Source organism: Rhopilema esculentum, chromosome 11, assembly GCF_057945365.1.
Source record: "Rhopilema esculentum isolate cy_ngs chromosome 11, ASM5794536v1, whole genome shotgun sequence".
Taxonomy (NCBI): domain Eukaryota; kingdom Metazoa; phylum Cnidaria; class Scyphozoa; order Rhizostomeae; family Rhizostomatidae; genus Rhopilema; species Rhopilema esculentum.
In genome coordinates, this window is record NC_142825.1 from 2,488,165 (window position 1) to 2,509,958 (window position 21,794).

At 34.6% G+C, this 21,794-nt stretch overlaps 1 protein-coding gene across 3 annotated transcripts; it reads left to right on the plus strand.

Moving 5' to 3' along the window:
• Positions 1–1,683: 1,683 nt before the first annotated feature.
• Positions 1,684–21,100, plus strand: LOC135693418 (ras-specific guanine nucleotide-releasing factor RalGPS2-like). Of its 3 annotated transcripts, XM_089111293.1 has the most exons (27): positions 1,685–1,810; positions 3,980–4,067; positions 4,397–4,480; positions 4,909–4,977; positions 5,792–5,842; positions 6,992–7,075; positions 7,596–7,685; positions 8,374–8,466; positions 8,945–9,012; positions 9,265–9,320; positions 9,672–9,751; positions 10,411–10,459; positions 10,881–10,974; positions 11,162–11,250; positions 11,893–12,049; positions 12,599–12,637; positions 12,880–12,921; positions 13,171–13,250; positions 13,650–13,713; positions 14,517–14,581; positions 15,293–15,339; positions 16,320–16,418; positions 16,801–16,906; positions 17,540–17,637; positions 18,567–18,632; positions 19,176–19,190; positions 19,718–21,100. In XM_089111293.1, exons 2-25 carry the CDS (start codon positions 4,059–4,061, stop codon positions 18,627–18,629), a joined length of 1,776 nt encoding a protein of 591 aa, XP_088967419.1. In that variant the 5' UTR covers positions 1,685–1,810; positions 3,980–4,058; the 3' UTR covers positions 18,630–18,632; positions 19,176–19,190; positions 19,718–21,100. The 3 variants fall into 3 exon arrangements, with proteins under 3 accessions (XP_088967420.1, XP_088967419.1, XP_088967418.1); XM_089111292.1 differs by having other exon boundaries at positions 19,176–21,100; XM_089111294.1 differs by lacking the exon at positions 12,880–12,921 and having other exon boundaries at positions 1,684–1,810; positions 19,176–21,100.
• The last annotated feature ends 694 nt before the right edge of the window (positions 21,101–21,794 follow it).

A 21,794-nucleotide genomic window follows, 5' to 3' on the forward strand; every position in this document is an offset into this window, starting at 1 on the left:
TTTCGATTTAAAAAGGGTGTAGAGCACATGACTTGGCCTTCTTCACATGACTTGGTATCATGCGTGTCCATGTGATCTGAATCGGCTAAATATAACGCTAAATAACTATCCTATAAGAAGGCAGCTGTCTAAAAAGCAACGAGCCTTCATTTCAAACGTCAAAAGGATTACTTGAAACTGAAAAACGCAAAAAAATAGCTCGAAGCAAATTGAGTGCTCGTTGGATTAAGAAGAATAAATGAACGTAGATTTGACTGCTGGGTTTTTAGTTCCATCGTAATCGGTTTTCTGAAAGCAAATTTTTCTGCCTAAAGAAACATTGCAAGCTCTGTACACAGGTAACTATTGTGCTGTCTGGGGCTGTTGTGGCTTAAGTGAAATCAAGCAATTGGAAAAATATCGAAACCGTACCGCTAGAATAACGACGAATAGCAGCTTCGATATCCCAGTCACACCTCAGACGGGTTAGGATGGAAGCCTAGGAGAATTGTAACTTTTGGGAGATTCAGGTCATCAATTGAGCTGGCTTCTCAATGCCTGTACGGCAAGATACGTAGGACCAGGCGAGATATTCTGGGAGAAATTGTCCCTTTTGGGCTAAATATCAATGCCCCTTTGCTAGAACGTCTTGTTGACAGGTGACCATTGACGTGTTCTTCCAAAGGAGGCATTCTTTCTGTATGGTTTAAGACGACATTATCTTTCTTTTAATTGTAAAATCTGCGATCAGTTAGCTGTGCATAACCGTTAAACATTGTTTATAGGGTTTTTAAATTCAATGAATAGCTTTTAACTTACTTTAAACGAATTAGATATTGTAAATTATGTTAAACATATTATAAAAAAAGTTTTAATTATTCTTTATCGGAGGGAGCCCTTTAAACTCAGCTTATGCTGACGAAAGGCAACCCTCACAGATAAATCAACTTCAAACATGCATATGAAAAATAGATAAAATGAAACAGCAAAGTTGTAATTGTCAAAGTGTTCATTCGGTAAATATTCGTCTATATTTGTTATCATTCATTTATTTATTGAATCTCCATATAACTTTAGGTAGTCATGTACCTCCCCAGGCCTAACCTATTCGGCTAGTTTACATCCTAAATTTTATATCCTGCCATCCTCGAGTCCCGAATAAACGCCCTCCACTAAATCATTTGCAAAAGTCCGTCCATGAAATCCTTATTCCAAATTCCCCGTTAATTATTTCAAACCCTGTTATGTTTAGAAACTCCAAGGCGTATGCAACGAAGCTCATCGTAGCGTAAAGAGCAACAATAACAAAGAAAAACCGAGAAAGAATGAAAAATGATGACAATTGAATTCCAAAATTGTTTTTATTTTCTTATGAATATGTTTTTTGGCTATTTTTAGCAATCAACGTCTTGTTTCTATCACCTATATTTCCAAGTTTAATCGTCTGTTTGCCATGCACCCAACTTCTTACAGGTTTCGCGGAGCGTTGAGAAAAGTGGGGGGTCTAAAAAAGGTGGGGGGCTAAAACCGTATAAAAAGAGGCTTTTATGGTAGTTTGATATTTAATATTTGGCATTTTTTGCAAAAAGTGGGGTGCCTGTCTCTGGCTTCCCTGCTCTGCGGTGCCTGTCTTATAATTTTTGAGATTTCTACCCACCCCATTTAGTACAGACTCGAGAAATGAGACAACCCGCTTATAACAGTCATCTTCCCTCTGCACAAAGGAGGCCGCTGGCGGAAGAACGTTGTTGTAGTGGTTCAGGGCTTACTCATCAGGTGGAAAGAGGAGGTGGAACGACAACCTCGTAGTTTACTTTGCTTTCTCTAAATGGTAAGTTAATTTAAGCTCTTCAGTTATATTGCTATAGTTTGAATGAGCATCGAAGCTTTGTTTTGTAACCATACATTGTCGTTCACCGCCACTATTGTACATTTTTTTCACTGAGAATGAGCTCAGATTACCGTAGGAACAGGGCTGCCAGCGGCGACTGTCTGTTTTTATTATTCCACAGAGAAAGTTTGCCCCTTAGCCTTCATTCAATCAAAATCATACGATAAGGCGCGTGTTCAGGCAGTTTCAGCCATGTTTGGCCCCTGTACAATTAATTTATCGCCATTAGGCTCATATTAGCAATAAAGCCTCTCTGTTAAACTGTTCTCTTAATATATTGCATTCATCTTAAACACGCACCCTGCAAAGCAGAATTTGCTAAATCAGGGTCGATTTGTAATTTGTTCACGCTTCCAACATAATAAGTTTTTAAATAGCGATTTACTCCAAAGTTAACGCATTTCTTTAACAGGACTAAAAAAGAAGCTGCAAGTCCTGAATAATTTATTTCTGTAAATATTACCCGTGAATTAAGTTTGGCAAAGAATTATGCAAAATTAAATTTTCTCATGGCTTAAACCTTTACAAAATATCGAAGATTTAAAACGAAATTCCTTTTTTCTTAAAATAATTCATAGTGCAAAAGAAAAATATTTTCGAATGGCAGTACTTATCACTTGAAAAATATGATATAATTTACACTCTACTTTTAAATTCGTTATACTAGGGCTGGTTTTGACTTACTTACATAGCAGTTTATATATTCAAAAAACTTTCGAAATTAGTTTGCTCAATGTAGACAGTGGGTTGTTTCTCAACCTAAGCAAAAACTTTACTTATTGCTCAATTCTGAACTTTGAGTTTCTCACATGGTGTTATTGCCTTTTTGAGGAGTGCCTCTCATATTATTTCATATGGCTTGTAAGTGAATTTAAACAATGGATAATTACTCTGGAAAAGGAAGAATTTATTATACATACTGTGTAGCTACAAAGAAAGGTGGTTTCATGTTCTTTTTGAAAATAAATTGTGGTTAAAACATAACTATCTAATTGTTTTGTTTCTATGAAGAAAGACACTCCTCAGAGGATCTGATATTAAAAGAATGCTATTGTCATGGCAGGGTTACTATTTTCTGTTTTAAGCAAAGATAAAGGTAAATTTTTGGGGAAATAGCCCATGTTAGAAAAAATACACCACTGTCAACAACAACTCAACAAATAGAGTAACCTAATTTTTGTAATTTCAATATGAAAAATATGCAATAAGTTACAAAGAAATTTTTTTTTAATTTTCTTATGAAACATGCAGTGGCCTCAAAAGGTTTTGACACACTTTTTCTGTTTGCTTTTATTGCTAGTTGCAACCTCACCAATACCAGTTGTGGATGGTCTGATGGTTTGCCAACATCTTACTACAGTCCTGGACAAAATTGTAGTTCTATCACACAGCCATTGGGCTAGCATGGGCTATAGCCCCCCCACTTTTTTGCAATAATAAGTTAGAAATTTTCAGAAAGTTTACTCTAACACAACCTTGGAAAGCTTACGCTTTTGGATCCCAAGTAGTAGTAGCAGTTTGTCTTGACTAGGAACCCATTTTTGTTCATTTTCTTGGTGTCCCATCTTGTTAAATCTTTCTTTATAGTAATTGTTATCTTCTCTGAAATAGACTGTTTATAAAAAATAAGTGGAAAGAAGCAATTATTTTCTAAAAGGGGTGTTTTCCGGCGTTCTAAAGGGCGTAACCTCAAAAGTTCTTGGCCACGCCCTTTTCAGCCCACCCACTTTTAGAATGGTGTGTGGTGCCGGGCTTAACTACAGTCCTGGACAAAATTGTAGTTCTGTCATTTGTGCTTCAAAAAATGCATTCAACATTGAAAAGAGGAGGAGGAGAAATTATTTTCGAATTGAATGGGGATATATAAACTTTTATTGCCTTAATATTTTTGTCCACAATGATATCTAGTGATGCCACAGTAATTCTAAAGCATGACTACAGAGTAAATCCACAGTATATATTTAACAGATAGGATTTCATAAATATTATGCAAGCATTGAGGGAAAAATTATCATGTCTTCTACAAAAACATTAGACTTGTTTGGCTGATCAAAAATTGATTAACAATCATTCTGTAGATAAATTTACATTTTTATTATTGTACTTTAGATTCCAGACAATTTAAATGATGCAATTTGGGCTTGGCTCATAAAATGCATTTAAAGGATGTTACATTTGTCTACAGCTAATGAAGAAGGTAATTTAGTGTCATTTGTGATTTAAAATGCAAAATTATTTGTTCTTTTCTCTTCATCTGGCTGAGTTATTCTGTAATTCCTTTTTTGATTAACATGTTGAAATTTCAATGAAGTTAAAGTCTCTAGATTTAAAAAAAAGTAGCAACTATTTCATATGCAAAGACTGTTAATATGCAGGGTATGCTTATCATGATAATTTTTTGCTTCATCATCTTTAATTGATCCTGCTCTGTCTTGCTAATGCATGCTTTTTCATTAAGTAGTCAATTACTACATTTCTTATTGCCTTCTTTTAGTAGATGGTAAGTTGTTTTCCCGTATTTTTCAGGTTGAATGTGGCATGTCCTTGTACAGCAGCACAATTGTATCTACTAATAAAGCTGTGACTGCTGAATTTGATCAAGATGGAGAGGTCTGTTCATAATTGCAGTTTTAATTCTCATCTCTCTCTTATTGGCATTAAAAGCTGGTTTGCTGTTATTGATATAATAATGAAATGCAAGATTTTTGTGCTTATCAAAGTATCAATGCAAAATATTTTGTGTGAATTTTTGTTTTAAAAGAAACATGGAGGAGCATTGCAGGCAAATCCCTATGTTCTTTTTTACACTATTTCAAAAAATCTTAATCTCTTTACCGACAAAATGTTTCCTTAATTTTGTGTGTGATTAATTTCTGTTTTATCAGAAATTTATCTTTGCAAATTAGATGCAGCTTGCACAGTGAATTCAGAAACGAATCTGAGTTTCATAATCTTTTTAGGATCTCTGTTCTGTAAAAACATAAGAATATTAATATTTAAAGCCCTTCAATTAGCCCCTTGTTGTTTTCATCCTTCAGGATCAGCCAACAAAAGACTATGATGCTATCGTGTTTGATGTCTTGAAAGTTAACCCTGAAGAAATAGCTGTATGTCAGGAAGCTTGTTAATTTTTTTACTGTGATATGAAAACTTATTTTGGCAGATTAATATCTTCTTCATGTCCCAACGGCATCTAGATACCATTTGGTAACTGACAATCAGGCCTTGCGAGGAGCAAAATTCATACACTTGACAAAACTATCATCAAAAATATCATCAATAACAAAATTTGGTTTTCATATTTAGTTTTTAGACAGCATGAACAGATAGGAACTATCTGATAGGTGTTCCATCACTCAAGCTCCTAGAACTTTCTAGGCATTTGCTGCGGCTTGATCGAGCTCAAGTGCCTCTCCTTACAAGGCCTTGGCAATGTGCACAAAACATTAAACCTAAAGCCAGGCATGATCCATTGATCTTACTCCATAACATCTTTTCTTATCATGCATGTTTTGTAGACAGCAATAATGATTTGTACCTTTGACTTCCTTGTATTTCTGAAATTTTCTAATAAAGTATCTTATCTGTCAGAGCCAATTACACAAAAGGTTAAGTGTTAAATTTCTTAAGTGTTAAATTAATATGTCAAGAATTAAAGGCTTTGTTTTCGTATTTGTTTTTGAATATAAGCCTTTCTAAAAACAGATCAATAAAGATGAAGATAGTTTTCAGTTAAAAATCTTTATTGCGATCAAACATGTAATTGAAGACTTTTGAAACTTTTGAAATTTTCTTCAATGGCCCTGAGATATCATATATGGTAGAAGTTGAGCTGTGAATCACTCGAAAGTTTTTTGTTAAATTGAACAACAATATTTTTCAATGTTTCATTTGAAATATGTTTTGTTATCTTAATTTCAGAACCAACTGACACTCATAGATGCCCCTCTGTTTAAAGCAATTGAAGCAGAGGTATCCATTTATTCTGCCTTTTTTGTATAAAATGTTGATTTGTTGTCGTTTTTCCCAAAGTTTGTAGGCATAAAGACTTTTGATTGCATCAAACTCAAACTGTTCATTTTGTACTGTGTTTAATTCATTAAGAATTAAAATTCAATTTAACTTTTCCTGTTGGCTCAATTTGTAAAGGTTTCTAAATCTATTAGATTGTACCACTTAAAGCTCTTATCCTAAGAACCTTAGTTGGCTTAAAAATTTGCTTCAATGTATTGAAAGTGAGTCTAAGGGCAAGTAATGTGAAAATTCCAATTGAAACCTGCGACAAAGCTCAATAAATGTAAATTTGAATTCCATTTAAAGGATTAAAGTAACCATATGCACAAATCTGACTTTAATTTACAGAAGTCTAGAGCCTGAATTCCAACTAGATTCCTATTGAATTGAGAAAGCTCTTTCAACTTAGCTCAAAAGTATTTCAATGCTTGTTGTAACAAGATTAAATCAAAGATTCTGTAACACCCTGCCACAATTTAGATTGCCATTTGTAATCTTGAAATGTTTTGCTCTTTCCATTAAAAAATTCTGAAAAACCGCCGTAAAAGAGGATTATCATCCCAGGCTTTGATTTGAGTAATCTACAAGTTATGATTGCGTGAAAAGGTTAATTTAAAGATTTCTCTTCAGAAATATTTATCAAGGTAGGACAATAGAACCTAGAAGCTAGGAATAGGATAGCTGTGTTGGTTGAAGCCAACAAAGTTAATGTAGGATTTTATTCCTTCATGAACTGCATGCAAAGTTATATTTGTTTTACATGCAAGCAAAATTTATTCTCAAATGTCCGCTTCAAACCTCACAAATGCCTTTGGGACAAGTTGCAGTTTTGGTACTGGGTTTTGAAAGGTGACATTGACAATTTAATTAAGAGGATCGACAAATTTTGGCAGTTTGCATGGATTTTATGTGGGGCAACTTTTTCAAAATAATCTGCTAGTATTAATTTTGGATTGATCTTTGCTTGCAACGTTTTTTACTGTCACTTCATTACACCCTCCTTGGTTTTCAAAATATGGATCATTTTGTTTTGAAAGTATATTTGTTTGGCTAATGTTTTTGGTAAACCGTTTGGGGTTCTTAATTTTTTCTTTTTCCATCCACCAGGAACTCTCGTGTTGCTCTTGGAACACAAAGAAAAAATTTGAAATAACTCCAAATGTTGTCAACTTTACAAGAAGATTCAACCATGTAAGTATCCTGGTATTTAAAAAAAGGTTTCCAATAACCATACATAAACATTTTAAAATTGAAGCATTATCAAAATTTTTTAAAAGCTAAAGCCTGTTCTCTTTTTTTAGCAGTAGACTTATGTGGTTCTGAACGAACACATATCTGGCGTAACTGCCCTGTAGTCTTAAACATCCAACACCTTAAATTTTTAAATATTTGTGTGAGTTTTTATCAAATAAATTTTATGAAATGTTTAATTCTGCTGTGAGGATGTTCCTGTTTGTTGATTTCAAGGTTGTTTTGTGCAAGGTTGGTTGGTTTCTCTTTCTGGTTTCTCTTTCTGGTTTCTGTTTCTGGTTTCTACTTGTGGTTTCTGTTTCTTTTTCTATTTTCAGTTTCTTTTTCTGGTTTCTTTTCCTATTTCTATTTCTGTTTCTGTTTCTCAAGTGCTAGTCTTTTTGCCAATTTTCAGATAGCTGAAAGCCCAGAAAAGTATGCATATTTACATTTTTATTGAAGGATCAATTTCTTATTGTAGGTTAGCTTCTGGGTGACAAGGGAAATTCTAAATGCTAATACAACAAAACAAAGAGCTGAAATAATTTCTTATTTTATTAGAGTATCAAGAGTAAGTCATTGGTCTACTAGATTACTTTGACTGCATTTACTGGAAAAATTTAAAGAAAACTCTCAGTTCCAGCTACTTCCATGTGAAATGCTTTGTTTGCTGAAAAGACCTTTGAACTCTGTAGAATTCATCATATTGTTTGCGATTCAAGTTTGTTGCTAAGCATCAACTTTAATACCCCAAATTCTCAAATAAGCCCCTGCCTTTGAATATGCCCCCCCACCTCAAATACGCCCCCTCCTCAAATAAGCCCCAATAATTTTCGTGAAATAAGTCTCCACCCTCGATTAAACTTCTATTGGCTGAGATATGTCTTGACAGCAATAGGTATATCCAAACATATCTGCACTTATAAGCATACTGACCAGGTTGCTGCTAAATATGTCTCCTATTTTTAATAAACCCTTCTCTCAAATAAGCCCCCAGCTGAAAGTATTTTTTGCAAAGAAATAAGCGCCCAGGGTCTTATCCAAAGACTTACAGTAAAGGAGTTCTTTTTAGAAACGGTGTTGTTATCTTGGTAACACAGTTATGCCATAGAATTTCTACATGTGACGTTATGTTTTATGACGTAAGAGATTATGAAATTTATTGGTGATGCTCTTACTAAGGCCATTGAGTGATTTTCAGTATTTCTCAGCTATATTCTTGTTTCAATTAAGTGACATCTTGATCTCTTTTTTTCCAGAGGCTACTCGAATTGAGCAACCTCCACTCTTTGAAAGCCGTTGTCTCTGGCCTTCAGAGTGCTCCTATTTACCGCCTCATTCGGACATGGAATGTGAGTCAAGTTTTCATTATAAGTTCTACCTTATCCTTTGCTCAGTCTGCTTTTTTCTTTTATGCTGAGCACATTTCTACGCATTACTAGATTTTTGCTTTTGCAAGTTGAACTTGAAAATCCGTGGTTGACACTAATTTGATCGTTTGTTCAAAACGATCAAAATGTGTATGAGTATACGTGGGTCGAACTCGCATATGTTTGCGATAATATACGTGGGTCGAACTCGCATATGTTGATAACGCAAGCAGAAGAATGTCGCGTAACATCGTTTCAGTAATGTGAGCAACTTTTCATTTCTGCCAAGTTTTTAATTGAGTACGGACTTTTGCGACAGGGAACATTCTCTAAAGCTAATTGAAAAGATAACGTTGCCAAAGGACTGGAGTGTAAACGTGGCCCGACAGACCTGCATTCTGTGTTATATTATGTTAAATTTGAAGTTTGGGTTCTCATTTCTGGCTTGGCCTCCTTTAAGCTTGTTCCAAGAAAAGATAAAGACAAACTCGACAAGCTGAACGACTTAGTTTCCGAAGAAGAAAACAGGTTTAGTGTCAATTTATTTGCATGAATTATTTCTATTTTGTCTTTGATAAAATTCTTTGATGTTTTGATTCCTTTTCATATTGAAAACTGCTGTTAATGATATAGGATTTTCTTGCTCTTCTGAACAATCAAGCTTTTGATTTTTGATGTCACGTTTTAAATGCTTGTATGTATGCATATATGTCACACATCGTTCCCTGGTTCTTCATTTTCCCAATTTTTTTTGGAGCTGACTGTCCCCTTTATATTCAGGTTCAAACTCCGATCTTTTCTGGAGACTGCTAGATTACCATGTATTCCTTATCTTGGTATGTACTTTTGTCCAATTATTGCTATGTCTTATTTTGGTCTTTTTTGATGAAAGCACGCTTTATTAGAAAGTTATTCAGTGTTAGTTAATCTTAGCTGGAAAATAATCGCATTGAGCGTTTAATGTTGTCAGTGACCACTATCTTCTTCAGTCTGCCTCTAATATTTTTGCGATTACTTTTCAATACTGTCTTTACGATAATCTCTTAAGCGATGGAAGTGACGGAAGCCTTTAAATGTGCCTGTTAGTAAATCGAGCCTGGGAATGGTATTCCCTTTGTGCCTTTGCTTTTTATAGGCTAGATTGCCTTTGATCTTATATAGGCACGGCTGATATTTTATTGTTTCAGGAATGTACCTCACCGACCTGACGTACATAAACACTATTCACCCATCAACGGGTGGCCTAGACACAACACGAAGTAACAAGGTAAACCTATTTCGTTTCATGCCAATATTATTTGATCATATATTGTTAGAATAACGCCAAGTTAATTGACGAAGTTAATTGGCGAAGCAAGGTCGTCTTTTCATTCGAGTCTTTTTGTATCTGTAAGATATCAAAGCATAAGGTTCCCTTTCTGTATTTGGCTCTTAAAAGGTTGACTGTCACAGATTAGTAAAAACATTATTTGGCTTTTAATGCCCTGAGGAGTGTCAGATACATTTTCGTTATAGAGTTCTAAAGTGTGACGTCATCAAAAATCTATTTTTCGAATTTTTGAATTTTAACCATATAGCGTAAAAGATCACCATGAAATACTTTCAAAAACGCGAAATTGGCCAAATATGTCTAAAATCGGTTGAGATATGGCTAATGAAAGATTTGAAGTTTGCTAACGAATCACTGTTATTTTGGCTCTGCTCATAAAGTTATGAACAGAGACCAAAAAACAGACAGGTTTGATGGGGAAAGAGCCAATACACATTTGACCATGTCTCTGCCATTTCGTAATACACTTGCCTGATTTTGCACATTTAGAGGTATTTCATGGTGCTGACTGAACAAAATTAGCAAATATTTATGTTGCATATCATCCCATGACGTTGTCTCTGCGAGAATATTTTAAAAGTTGTTTCACATTGCAGATGAACGCAATCATACGAATTTTAGCAGATTTTCAACAATCTAGTTATGGTGAGTGCCGAGAATCAAATAGGTTTTTAACGATATAATGTGCTTTTTAACTCAATATGTCATTTATGATAACAACTCGGATCTTTAAGAATCCAAGAATCAAACAATCTTTTTAGAGGTTGTTGACAATCTAAAAGCGTAAAATGTCTTTTGAACCGCTAAATTTTTAGGTGGGTTTTAACTGAGGAGGTAACCGTTGGCCAGTCAAGCACGTCGTTTTTCCTCTCGATTGTTTACTATATGCAGCTAGATGTAAGTCTTGCTAAGTGCGTAAAGCAATGTAAAACTGCGCTGTTTCTGCTTTTGATGCCATCTCGGAATGCTTTTGTTGCTAATTATTTGGCATAAATCTTTCGTATCATCTATAAAATTAATGTCATAAAAATCATACAGAAATCTGATGCAATGCTACACTTTTCAGATTTTCTACCGGAAAAGCCTCATATACAAAAATACTTGATGTCTGTTAAATACATAGAAGAACTTCAGAAGTTTATGGAAGATGACAATTACAAGTAAGAGAAATAATATTATTATGCTAGTAATAATCTTTTTAAAGTTTCAAATAATCTGCCCAAGATTAAGAATAGTTAGGTATCTATGTATATATTCAATTAGAAACTTCAACTACATACTTTTTAGATACACAAATCTGTTACTCTTTATTTTCGCAGCCCTGTTTAACATTTTTTTTATTTGTAGATTATCTTTAAAAATAGAACCCAACGCAGTCACCCCAGAGCCGACTCGTCGCAGTGAACGCCGGAGCAAGTTTGCATCACCCGATAGTGGTATTTTTTTCTTCATTACAGCCATTGTAAAATTTTGAATCTTAACCTAAAGTTGACATTTCAATTATTTTGGCTTGTGCTTTTATTAATGTGCAAAAGGTTTCTCAAATATCACCCACCCGCTGAGGCCTTCTCTTTGTACCTCTTTTTCCCATCACTTTTCCGTTCAGAATGTCGTTGTTACTGATTCACAACGAGACAGCAGGATGAAGTGTTAATGCAACCGAGGCAATGTTTATGCCCCATGTTTGGAGGCAAGAAAAGACACCATTATGGATAACAAATTTCAGTGAGGCCGAATTTCGTCGTTTTTTATAGGCTTTGTAGCAAAACAAAGTTAACTTGTTATCTGCCCCAGTGAAAATTATTCGCAATACCTATCAATCTTGCTTCCCTTAAAGTTGCTGTTTTTGATTGTGGCAACAAAACTCAAACCTTCGATTTACGAAATAAAGCTTTTTCTAATCCCGAACTACTGGACATCATAGTTTGGGGGTAAGCAAAGCCAATTGCTGTGAGATTCGCTAGGGCAAGTGGCCGGTGCAAATAGTGAATACAGAGAAAAAAGAGTGCTTTAACAATGCAATTATGACTCTATTTTGCTGACTGCAGCGTCATCGTATCCTCTCTTTTTGTTTACAGCATCATTAGCTGGCGATGTTGGTAGCGCACAGCCCGGCATTTCACCATCGGTATCACTGAAGGCAAGCAGGATGCTTCCAGTGCCAATGCAGAGTACTGCATCCCTAGGGAGGAATTTCGCACCAAGCCATAGAAAGACTCGAAGCTTAGGGAACAGGTTTGCATGCTTTCGTTATGTTCTTTCATCTTTTTTAACGCGTTTCCTTGTTGACAGTAACCTACCTTAACTGTATTTTGTTTGACTGCAATGGCTACTGATTGTTTTGTTGCTTTTTCGCCTCTGTTTATTCGTGGAAGGTGGAAGGGGGCTCCTGAGGGCATGGGGGGGGGGGGGGGAATTGCAAATGCTTTATCCTATTTGTCTTTTGTCTCGGATAAATGGCATATTGCTTTCTTGTTAATGATACGAGTTGGATTATCACTGTTTTGTTTGCCACCCAAAGTTTTTTCAGATAGAAAACACTTTCAAGAGTTATTTTTTCATTTCTTCCAATGAACCAAGCCCTAACAAGAAATGGAATTTCTCAATGTTATGGTTCAATTTCTCTCCTTCTTGAAACTAATGATTCCAAGCCCCAGGTGTGTGTTTTATCAGGTACGGCTGAGGCTGGACGCACCTTTTTTGCCACATTAGACTCGATCCAAAATGCCATATTCTCCCTTAATCAAAAGAAGGTTTTCATCACGTGACAATGTTTCTTTGCAGTGCGTTCTTTTCAACATCCTTCAATGCATTCAACCACAGGTAGATATCTCAACACAACTCTACTTCTTTGTAACTTTATTTTCTCTTAGCTTTTCTTGCAAAACTGACAAAGTTGATTAATTTCATCTGTATGATTGCTGATTGCAATGAAATTATTAAGTCGTTAGATAAAGTGTCTTCATGCTTGAAGTATAAGAATTATACAGACAACAAATATTTGAGGTACAGGCAAATATTCCTTGAATCCCCCCGTCAAATGATGCCTCTGACGTACTTTGCAGGAACGTTCCCGTACGCATTCCTTCAGATCCTCTTCATCCGAGGTAATTTCTTTTTTATATTGGCATTGCTAGCTATTTTGAGAATTTTCGATAACCGGTTGTATGGTTTCTAGTTTTTTTTCTGTTTCCCCTGAATGAATAAAGTTTCAAACCCACTGCACAATTGAAAACCGCGCAATTTTTAGGCTATATTGAATTCATTGTTTTTTTTTATGCTAAGTTAAATTACCTAATTAGTTCCTATACTTCCGTTTGTATGATAAATCTCGATTTATTTGGGTTTTCCTCTAGGTCGGTTTCACCGGCGAGTTTCACTTCCCGCCATCTCCTTGACGACAGTCTTATTGACGACAGCAGTGGTGAACTACATTGTGAGTTTCTATTTTTGGCAGCATTTTGTGACGCCACCCGCAACACATGATATATTGTTGAATAGATGACGTCACAAAATCATATTTTTAAAACGTTTAAATTTGTATCATTAAATATGAAAGAATCGTAAAACCATTAGATTTAGCACCCTTTCGAATAGGCCTCCCCCTAAAACAGTTGTCAGCAAATTTTTGTTCAATTCGACCACTTTCTCAGCTGTAGAACTGTTTGATAGTATACTTCAGGTAACAACAGCAAAACTTAGAATTTATCTAGGCAGTTCTTTGACTTAACTTAAAACATAATGTTTAAAATCCTGTTATTTTTTAAAGAGTTTGTAATCTTGATATCATAACTAGAGTTCCACGTATTAATGCAACTAACTGATCTTATTTCAGCAACGATGAGTTTCGATTCAGGCCTTGATCATGAAGAACACGAGACCCACCCTGTCAAGCAAAGGTGTGCTTGACGTCTTTTATCGAATCTTTATTGTGTGGCTACATGCAGTCTACATACCTAGAGTTTGTTGCTAACTTTTTCTAAGAGGATGATTATAAAAACAATCTTTTGGTGGTACAAAACTTGAAAATGGCTTTTAAAAAGGCAAACATTTGAGTAAACTTAAGTATTTCGTCTAACACTCTTCAAAGTTTAAAACGTTAGAACATAGATGGAAAACTCTACGCTAGGAAATATATATACCCAGTTGTGGATCGAAACGGAATGAAAAGTGTCAGACGAAAAGCTTAGATTACTTATATAATTATGAAAGCACAGAAAGTAGTATTTTTTTCTATGATGAATTTAAACTGAAGAAAAATGAAAAGGTAAGGTGTTAAGTAGAAACAGATTAAGATATAAAGAATTGAATGTTGTTGAAAGTTAATAAGAATAAGAGATTGAACGACAGATTGGTATAATGAAAGAGGAAAGAAAGAGGAAGAAAGAAATTTTGGAGTTTGGAAATGAATATCAGAATGTAGCAAGGAGGGAGGTTGTTTGAATGGCTACATTATTAGTTGTATTGCTAGAAAGTTGTATTGAATTTCAAATTCGCTAAAAATCGATCTTCTTTCTCTTCTGCTAGGAGATCTTCTTACTTGACTTCATTTAAGGTAATAAGTTGTATCTCTTGATGCAGAAAATGTGCAGCAAGAACAGTCATTTTGCATCTATATCAGTGACGTTTGTGTTTGCTTAAAGTTGTTAAATGTAATTTTTTTACTTGGTTTCTATTCTAATCAAATTATTTGCAATTTTAGTTTCGAATGTGGAAGTGGTGACGAATTAACTCCACATATACCAGATACTTACTTTAAACTACAAGGTCAGTTTTCTTTTTTTTTTCTCCCTATGTATACAATGTACAATGTTAAGTCCATCCCTATGTATGCTTCGGTTCTGTTAAACAAATGTCACATCTACCCCCATTTTATATTCTTTATATATTCTACTATAATGGTGATTTTCTGATCCAAATACGCCTGTCTATGAAGGGTACAACACAAGTCAGGCAAAGGTAGCGGGGACAAAGAAAGAAACTGAAATAAAAGATTCTTTGCTGACTCTTCATCAGTAAGATTTATCTCCCCTCCCTCCCCCTCTACCCCATACTGGAAGCAATGTTTTGGGTCAAAGGCAGTTTAGCTATGCTCATCAGTTTAATTACCAAAAACATCACAATGTTTATTTGGTATGGTTTATTCCTTGTTCCCAATCAGTAAGAAAACAAAAAGAATCACATGGCATTTCTAGCGTTTTTTTAAAAAATGAGGTTTTCTAGGGGCGGTGCAAAAAGGCATTGTCAATTTGGCTGCCAAATAATTTGCTTAAACGTTTCAATTACCAAGAAACTGTGTGGGGATGATTTGACAGCAAATCTTAAGAAAGATTTAAGAAACTCTATCAACTCGATGTCAAGCTAAATCTTTATGCTTGCTTGACTGTATGTTATTTTGCACCAGAACAGCCAAGCTAATATTCTTAAGCTTTATTTCATCACTATATCGTTGTGCATGTAACGTTTAATTAATTTCAGGATTTCTAAAACGGAAAACGTATCTGAAACATGGCCAAAAACCGCGGGTATGTATTTCCGTTGCGTCGTGGTTTAAAATAGTTTTTCTAAAGCCTCTCTTTGTCAGAATTTCTTTTGTGAGAATTGTCAGTGAAAATCTCTTAAAGAGAATAAAATCTGGTTCGTCTTTTCCTTCAAAGTTGGTATTGAAGTACAAGATATTTAGATTTGCACGACAATAAATTTATCAATTTAACCTAAAGCGTAAGAAATTCATCTGAGCACGTAAAACTTTCTTGGCATAATTTTTAGAAACAGTATGCACAATTTTTTGGCTCAACTGAAATGTTTTACTCGTAACATTGTTGCTAAATTGTTGTTTTACTTGTATTTCCGGATTCCATTTTCAATTTCATGTTAGAAATAAACCATCCGTTTGCCTCGGGATAAATAATTTCAGGGAAAATCTATCTATAGATACGCTTTAGAAATTCATTAGCACTTCCAGACTATAAACTATTAGCAAGAAATCATCGCAATAGTTTTATGCAAAACCTTTCTTTAGAAAATACCAAAAGACTTCTTACTGAAAACAGTTTATCCATGTTAAGTAAAAAGCCTTTTTGCCAAGTCGACTAGATTATTTGCTAATCCGACTTTTATTTGAAAATTCAAATGCTAGTCTCAGTGTGACATCGGTGCGAGCTTCTTCAAAAGGATCACTTAGTGGGTTTCTGTAGTTACAATTTAAAGTGAATATATTGCCAAGTGGTACCGTATTGGACTTCACAATCCTTGTTAAAGCTGAAAGGAATTAGAGAATTAACGACCCTCTCAACGATATCTTGTCTTATATATCTAGTCAAATAAGTTTCTCATGTGACAGATTCTTTGTTTACTTACCGTCTTTTGAGTTTGGATTTTCTGTTGATCGACAAGGTAGAATATTTTCGTTTGGCTCACTATTTGAAACTAATAGCAAATGTTATAGGATTATCCAAAAGGCATGCCTGCCTGCTTATCATAACAAAACATTGTCCCCATACAGGTAGCGCGTTGGAATCGATATTGGGTGGGACTCACTGGGTCCTGCTTGGTATATTTTCTACCAAAATACCGTACCTTCGGAGGGCATGACCGGGAAAACGTGAGTAGCGGATGTTTTATGCAAAATGTTTTGATTTGTTTCTTTCTTTTGCTTTCGGTAATTGGGTCAAGATTTTATTGACTATTTTCTGAGACGTGGAAGACTTTCTGGAAAGCACCTTGAAAAAGCATTCTCTGTATTGGGTTATCTATTTCCGGTGTGTTTTGGTACACCTCTCTTCTCATTTTGTCATGGTTCAATACCTTTAGCAGAATGAAAAGTCGCTTCATTAACGAAAATCTTATCTTTTGGTATAGGCTCTCCTTTTCTGACGATTCACTGCATTTTAAATACCTAAACGCTGTTTCAGGAGCATACGCGTGTAATAGAATAGTCCTTGATGACATCATCCAGTAGCAATTCATCAATCTTTTTCTTTTAGTTCCGAGTCGATCCGCACAAAGTGATGTCACTTTACGGCTGGAGTGTAGTTTCATTCAATGGAAGCTCAACCCCTGGGGTGTTCCAATTGGTGGATGATAATGGATGTAATGTCTTAAAAATGCAGTTTGCTGCCTTTTTTCGCCTTAAACTTGATACTTGAAACGCTTTCTAACTTGAAACAAGTCATCTGAAAGAAAGTATAAATTTGTTTAAATGCTAAAAAGATAGTTGGGTCTATCTGAGATAGGCTAAAATAAAACCTTTTGAACACTGTCACCTCCATGTTCTTGGTTCAAAAGCTAATGGACAGAGCCAAGATAGGCTTAACCTTTTCAAGAGCCTCATGGTTGGCCATGACTCAGCTAATTTGCGTATTTAGACGTCTCCCGAAGTGTTCTTTCAGATGTTATCATTGTGATTACGAAAAATATATTATAGGATTTTTAGAAATTATTGTTTATGATGTTATTTGACATTGCTCTACTCGTTCTTAAAATTCTTAGCTTAGGGAAACTTTTTAGGGGTAAAATGGGGTTCCAGGGGTAGTTTTCATTTACTCTTGTGAACATGTTTCCCAATATGATGGCGCATCACCGTTTTGAGATTAGGAAATACCGCAGCTTATTTTGGCCCATGACAAGTGTACCCACATGCAATCTGCTTTTGTGTCCTTTTGCTCACTAAATCCTCTGTTCTTTTATAATGAGCACTTTAAAAGTTACTTTTCTCTCTTGCAGTTAATGTATACAGGTTTGTCGCTGGGTCGGCGTCGAATTCTGCACTGTGGTGTAGAAATATTTCAGAGGCCATTCAGAAAGGTCTTAAACCGAGTCACGTGAGTGCTTATCTATTACTTTGTACAGTTAATTTAATATTCACCTCAGCAGATGCTAATTTTTTAGGGTTTAAAAAGTACAAGAAAAATCAATTTCAATGTTTTTGTGATCTACATCAATCGGGGCAGTTGGTCATTGTTTTCATCTAAATTTTATAATAAAAACCAATTAAGTAAACAGTGTATTTATCTAGATTCTCTTCACCTGCTCATGTTCTTCAATGAATCGTCACGTATATTTAAGCTTTTATGTTTACTTTCTTATAGCGTTAAAATGTAGTGCTAAAATGTGATGACAACATAAGAATACGTTTTCACAATAAATAAATCTGGACCATACTATTGGACCGAGCATTGTAGAATACCTTTTTATATGCAAATTCAATTGTAAGTGTTCCCCAAATTGGCTGAGATCTGACTCTTTTCAGGACCGAAGTCTTCTTTTAGGATTACTGTAGTTTTTACGTGGTTATCAGAGTTGAATTTCAAGATCAAATTACAGTTATATGATTGGTAAAGTCGGTGTGTGTTTCTGGCACTATCGGTTATGTAATTTAGATGCGACTGTTGTATCATATATAGGACTATACAATGATGTTCGTCCAGATGGTATGGACATATTTCAAAGTTCTTATGACGTCATCACGTTTTTATCTCAATTGTCCTTTTATCTCTTTTACCTTTATTTGTAGGCAAAGTCAAAACTATTTTTTGTTTAGCCTTATTCTTTACTTTTCTTAGTTTATCGTTACCTTATATTTATCATATAATAACATACCTTTAATGAATAATGAGGGGGAAATAATGTTGTCGGAGAGTCCTTCATGTAACTTTAGCTATTGATTAGCTAATTTCTATTTCAATTAAACATTAACGCGGTTTTTGTGCTTAACATTATAACAGCATTCTTCTCCATGCTTTCCTTTTAGCCTAAAAACTTAATTTCATTCGGAGATTCCGACGATGAGTGCTCTGATGATACTCATTTATGATCTGTATGTATTCACAAAGTTTTATTTCTAGTTCCTAAGTATTTATCCATCTTTTTTGAAAGCTTTGTAAGAATCTGTGGGTTATTCAGTATTGCTTTATCCAGATAGAAGAAATTCGGCTATTATCACGATATTAGAATGTTTGCCATCAAGAAAACAGGCCCTTTGGAAATGCAGCTATAAAGGAAAAACTGAGATGTTTTGTAAGCTATTCTACAATTTAACGTGTTAATTGATCACAGCTGTGAAATTTCTGACTTTTCATTCGCAGTGTGACATCATACTACAAGAAACTTTAATTTTCAGTATGTTTTTTTATTTACAAAACACATTAATCATTCCATTTGAAAGAAGATAAATTTTACAGTGCGAGATGCAAAAATGTAACAAGTATATTTCATTGTTCAATGTTGAAAGGGATCTATTTTAATTTTACTGACAGGAAAAGAAAATTTGAAGTTTGTTTCTGAAATTTTTTAAAATGATTTGTAGTTTATGGAATGGCATGTCTTAATGGTATTAGCTAGCAACTCTCTTATTTCACAGATGTGCTTCCACGAGGTAAACAAATCTTTTGTGAGTTTGGACATTTTCATGATTCGCCACACGAGATATTTGTGCCGATATTCTTTGTAATTTAATTCAAAGTAAAATCATATTTAAATAGTTTTATTTTGCATGTAGATCAAAAATCCTCTTGATTCCTTCTCGGTATTCAACACGGCTTTGAACTCCAGTAAAGATTTTAAATGAACTATTATTTGATATGTGAAGTTTTGTAATTGTAAATGCTAGTATTCCATGCGCGAAAAAGAACAGAGACAAATGATTCATAGCAACTAAACACCAATGCGGAAATTTTCTAAATATTGTGTCACATCATCATATAATCTTTACAAAGACAGTAAAATTTTTTATTGTCAGTCGTGCTGACCCCAATGTTCTTCAAGCATGCGGTTTACTGGTGTTTATTTTGACTTGGAAGAGTGTTGAAATAAGTATGTTTCTTGGCAAAATTTAAGGTTGTTTTGTACTGGTTTATTATACTTAGTGTGGTTTATACTGATCTTTATCAAATTCTTCTTTAGGCCTTCAATTTTAGAAGCAGTTTTCCTCAGATTTCGTAAAAGTTCATGGGTTGATTTTCTTTACAATTATTTCAGACAGTCTTTTTAACTTTTGTTGATGAGCGAAAGATATTAAGCCGTAAGACTTCGAGTCGTGTTGAAAAGTAGAGAGTACCACTATATATGCTGAGTCTTGATTTTCGTGCTGCAATGTGTTGGTTGGCCTGGGACTGAGCACATGAACTCACCTAGTACCGATTTAAAAACAGGTTCTGTCTCTAGCAGTCTGAGTACAACCGGCTTTCAATATCACATGGAACTACAGTCATCACTCCCAATACGATTGACATCCTATATATAGGGAAGGCCTATTTAACAAGATTCGACGCTTTTAATAATTGTCACTGAACTTTTAAAATAGTACAGCTTTTTGCAACTTGCATGATTCATTTATCAGTTCCCACCTCGTCATTTTTCTGTAAACTTATCGATTTTGTTAATATGCTCTTGCCAAACACCATGACGACACATAACGCTGTTTTGTCATCATGATTGTCTCCTGTTCAGAAACCCCCATTTTGTCTTTAATAGACCTGAACATCCTAAAATCCCTTCACAAAAATGCTATTTCCTAACATTTTTAGAAATAAGCCTCCTTTTGCGCTCACATGAGACAGTCGGGTTTCCATCAGAACTTGTCCAGGAACAGAATTTGCCAGGAATTTTCAGTAAAGAAGCTCAATTCGGGAAACCGTTTCTTTACCTTAAGTTCTTAATACCGAGTTTTCGTTTTTTTTTCTTCGTCTAATGTTTTAGTTTTTATCTGAAATAAAACAGAAAGTGAGATTTTGATCAAGAAGACTGAACGGTTACTTTGTTACGTTGTCATTGTTTAAAATCATTTTGTGTCAGTGTTGTTGTGAATTTTGATTGTATCATCACCAGCCCTCTAAAAAACCTATTTAATTGAATGTACTTTTGATTGTTCTATGTTCTCAATTCTCTAGTCGTCCTAAAAGCTCTGTTAACATTACATTTTCTAGTAGCTTTAGAATCTCTAACTCTCCTCCGTCTGTTCCTACTCCTCTGATTACTTAGTTGTTAATTTTTATCCCATCTATATTTTGTGCTGATATTAAATTTCCTTCCCCCGCTGTTTAATGTTTCTATTATAATTCCACTGACCTTCATCTTCTTCAAAGAGTGTCCTGATCCTCACTGCATTGATTTTTTCCCTGCAGCCAATGCTACTGTCTTTGTTTTTACTAATGTTGTTACTTATCAAAGTATTGTATATACATATAAATGTATAGATATATATCATTGTCAATAAGTTTCTTTTACTCTTTCGAATTGAACATATGTTAATAGCAAAATCTTCGTATTGATAAAATGAAAACTCTACGATTGCTTTATTTCTAAGCTTTGTGTTATCTCTGTCATTTGTTCTGATATGAAGAATGACTTATCCACTCCCAGGGTAGAAGCTAGAAAACCGCAATTCCAAATCTTGATCATAGGATTAAAAGCTGAAAAATTCACACCCTTTGGTGGAAATACTCTAAGTCTAAAGTAGGAGACAATGTCTGAGAATTTAGCCAATGGCTTTTTCATTAACACACCTACTTCCAGGGAGGAGTCAGGGCAATTAAAAACAAGTTTTAATCATTGCGCAAAATATTGCTGTCCTCTTGTAGCTTGATCATACATATGCCGACCATATAATGATGTGTGAACCATAACATCGATTCAACTATTATTTGAAGCCAAAAGTGAATATTAAAAATAAAAGTCGTCCGAGAACTGTTTCCTGTGGAACTTCAAAGTTCTTCACAAGAAGAATATTCTTCCCATCAATCACAACTGTTTCATTTCTGTAACCGAAAATAGCATTTAAAATTGTTCTTGCAAATTTTACCAAGTTTTTATATCCAGCAGAGAATTGATTAGCTCTAGATTTTTTAGTACTAAGAAAACAAGTTCATGCTACTGTTGCTTGCTTGATGCTACCTCGGTATTATTTAAGCTTCTGCTACGTTCTTGGTGCTGCTGTTGTATTTTAGTTGCTGCCGTTTTTTTATGCTCCTGCTTTTTATGA

Excerpts from the sequence above, each read along its gene's own strand:
- LOC135693418 (XM_089111292.1), top strand. Across the intron at positions 13,251-13,649 it reads CAGCAGTGGTGAACTACATT|CAACGATGAGTTTCGATTCA; the intron begins GTGAGTTTCTAT and ends ATCTTATTTCAG. Across the intron at positions 16,907-17,539 it reads ATTGGTGGATGATAATGGAT|TTAATGTATACAGGTTTGTC; the intron begins GTAATGTCTTAA and ends TCTCTCTTGCAG.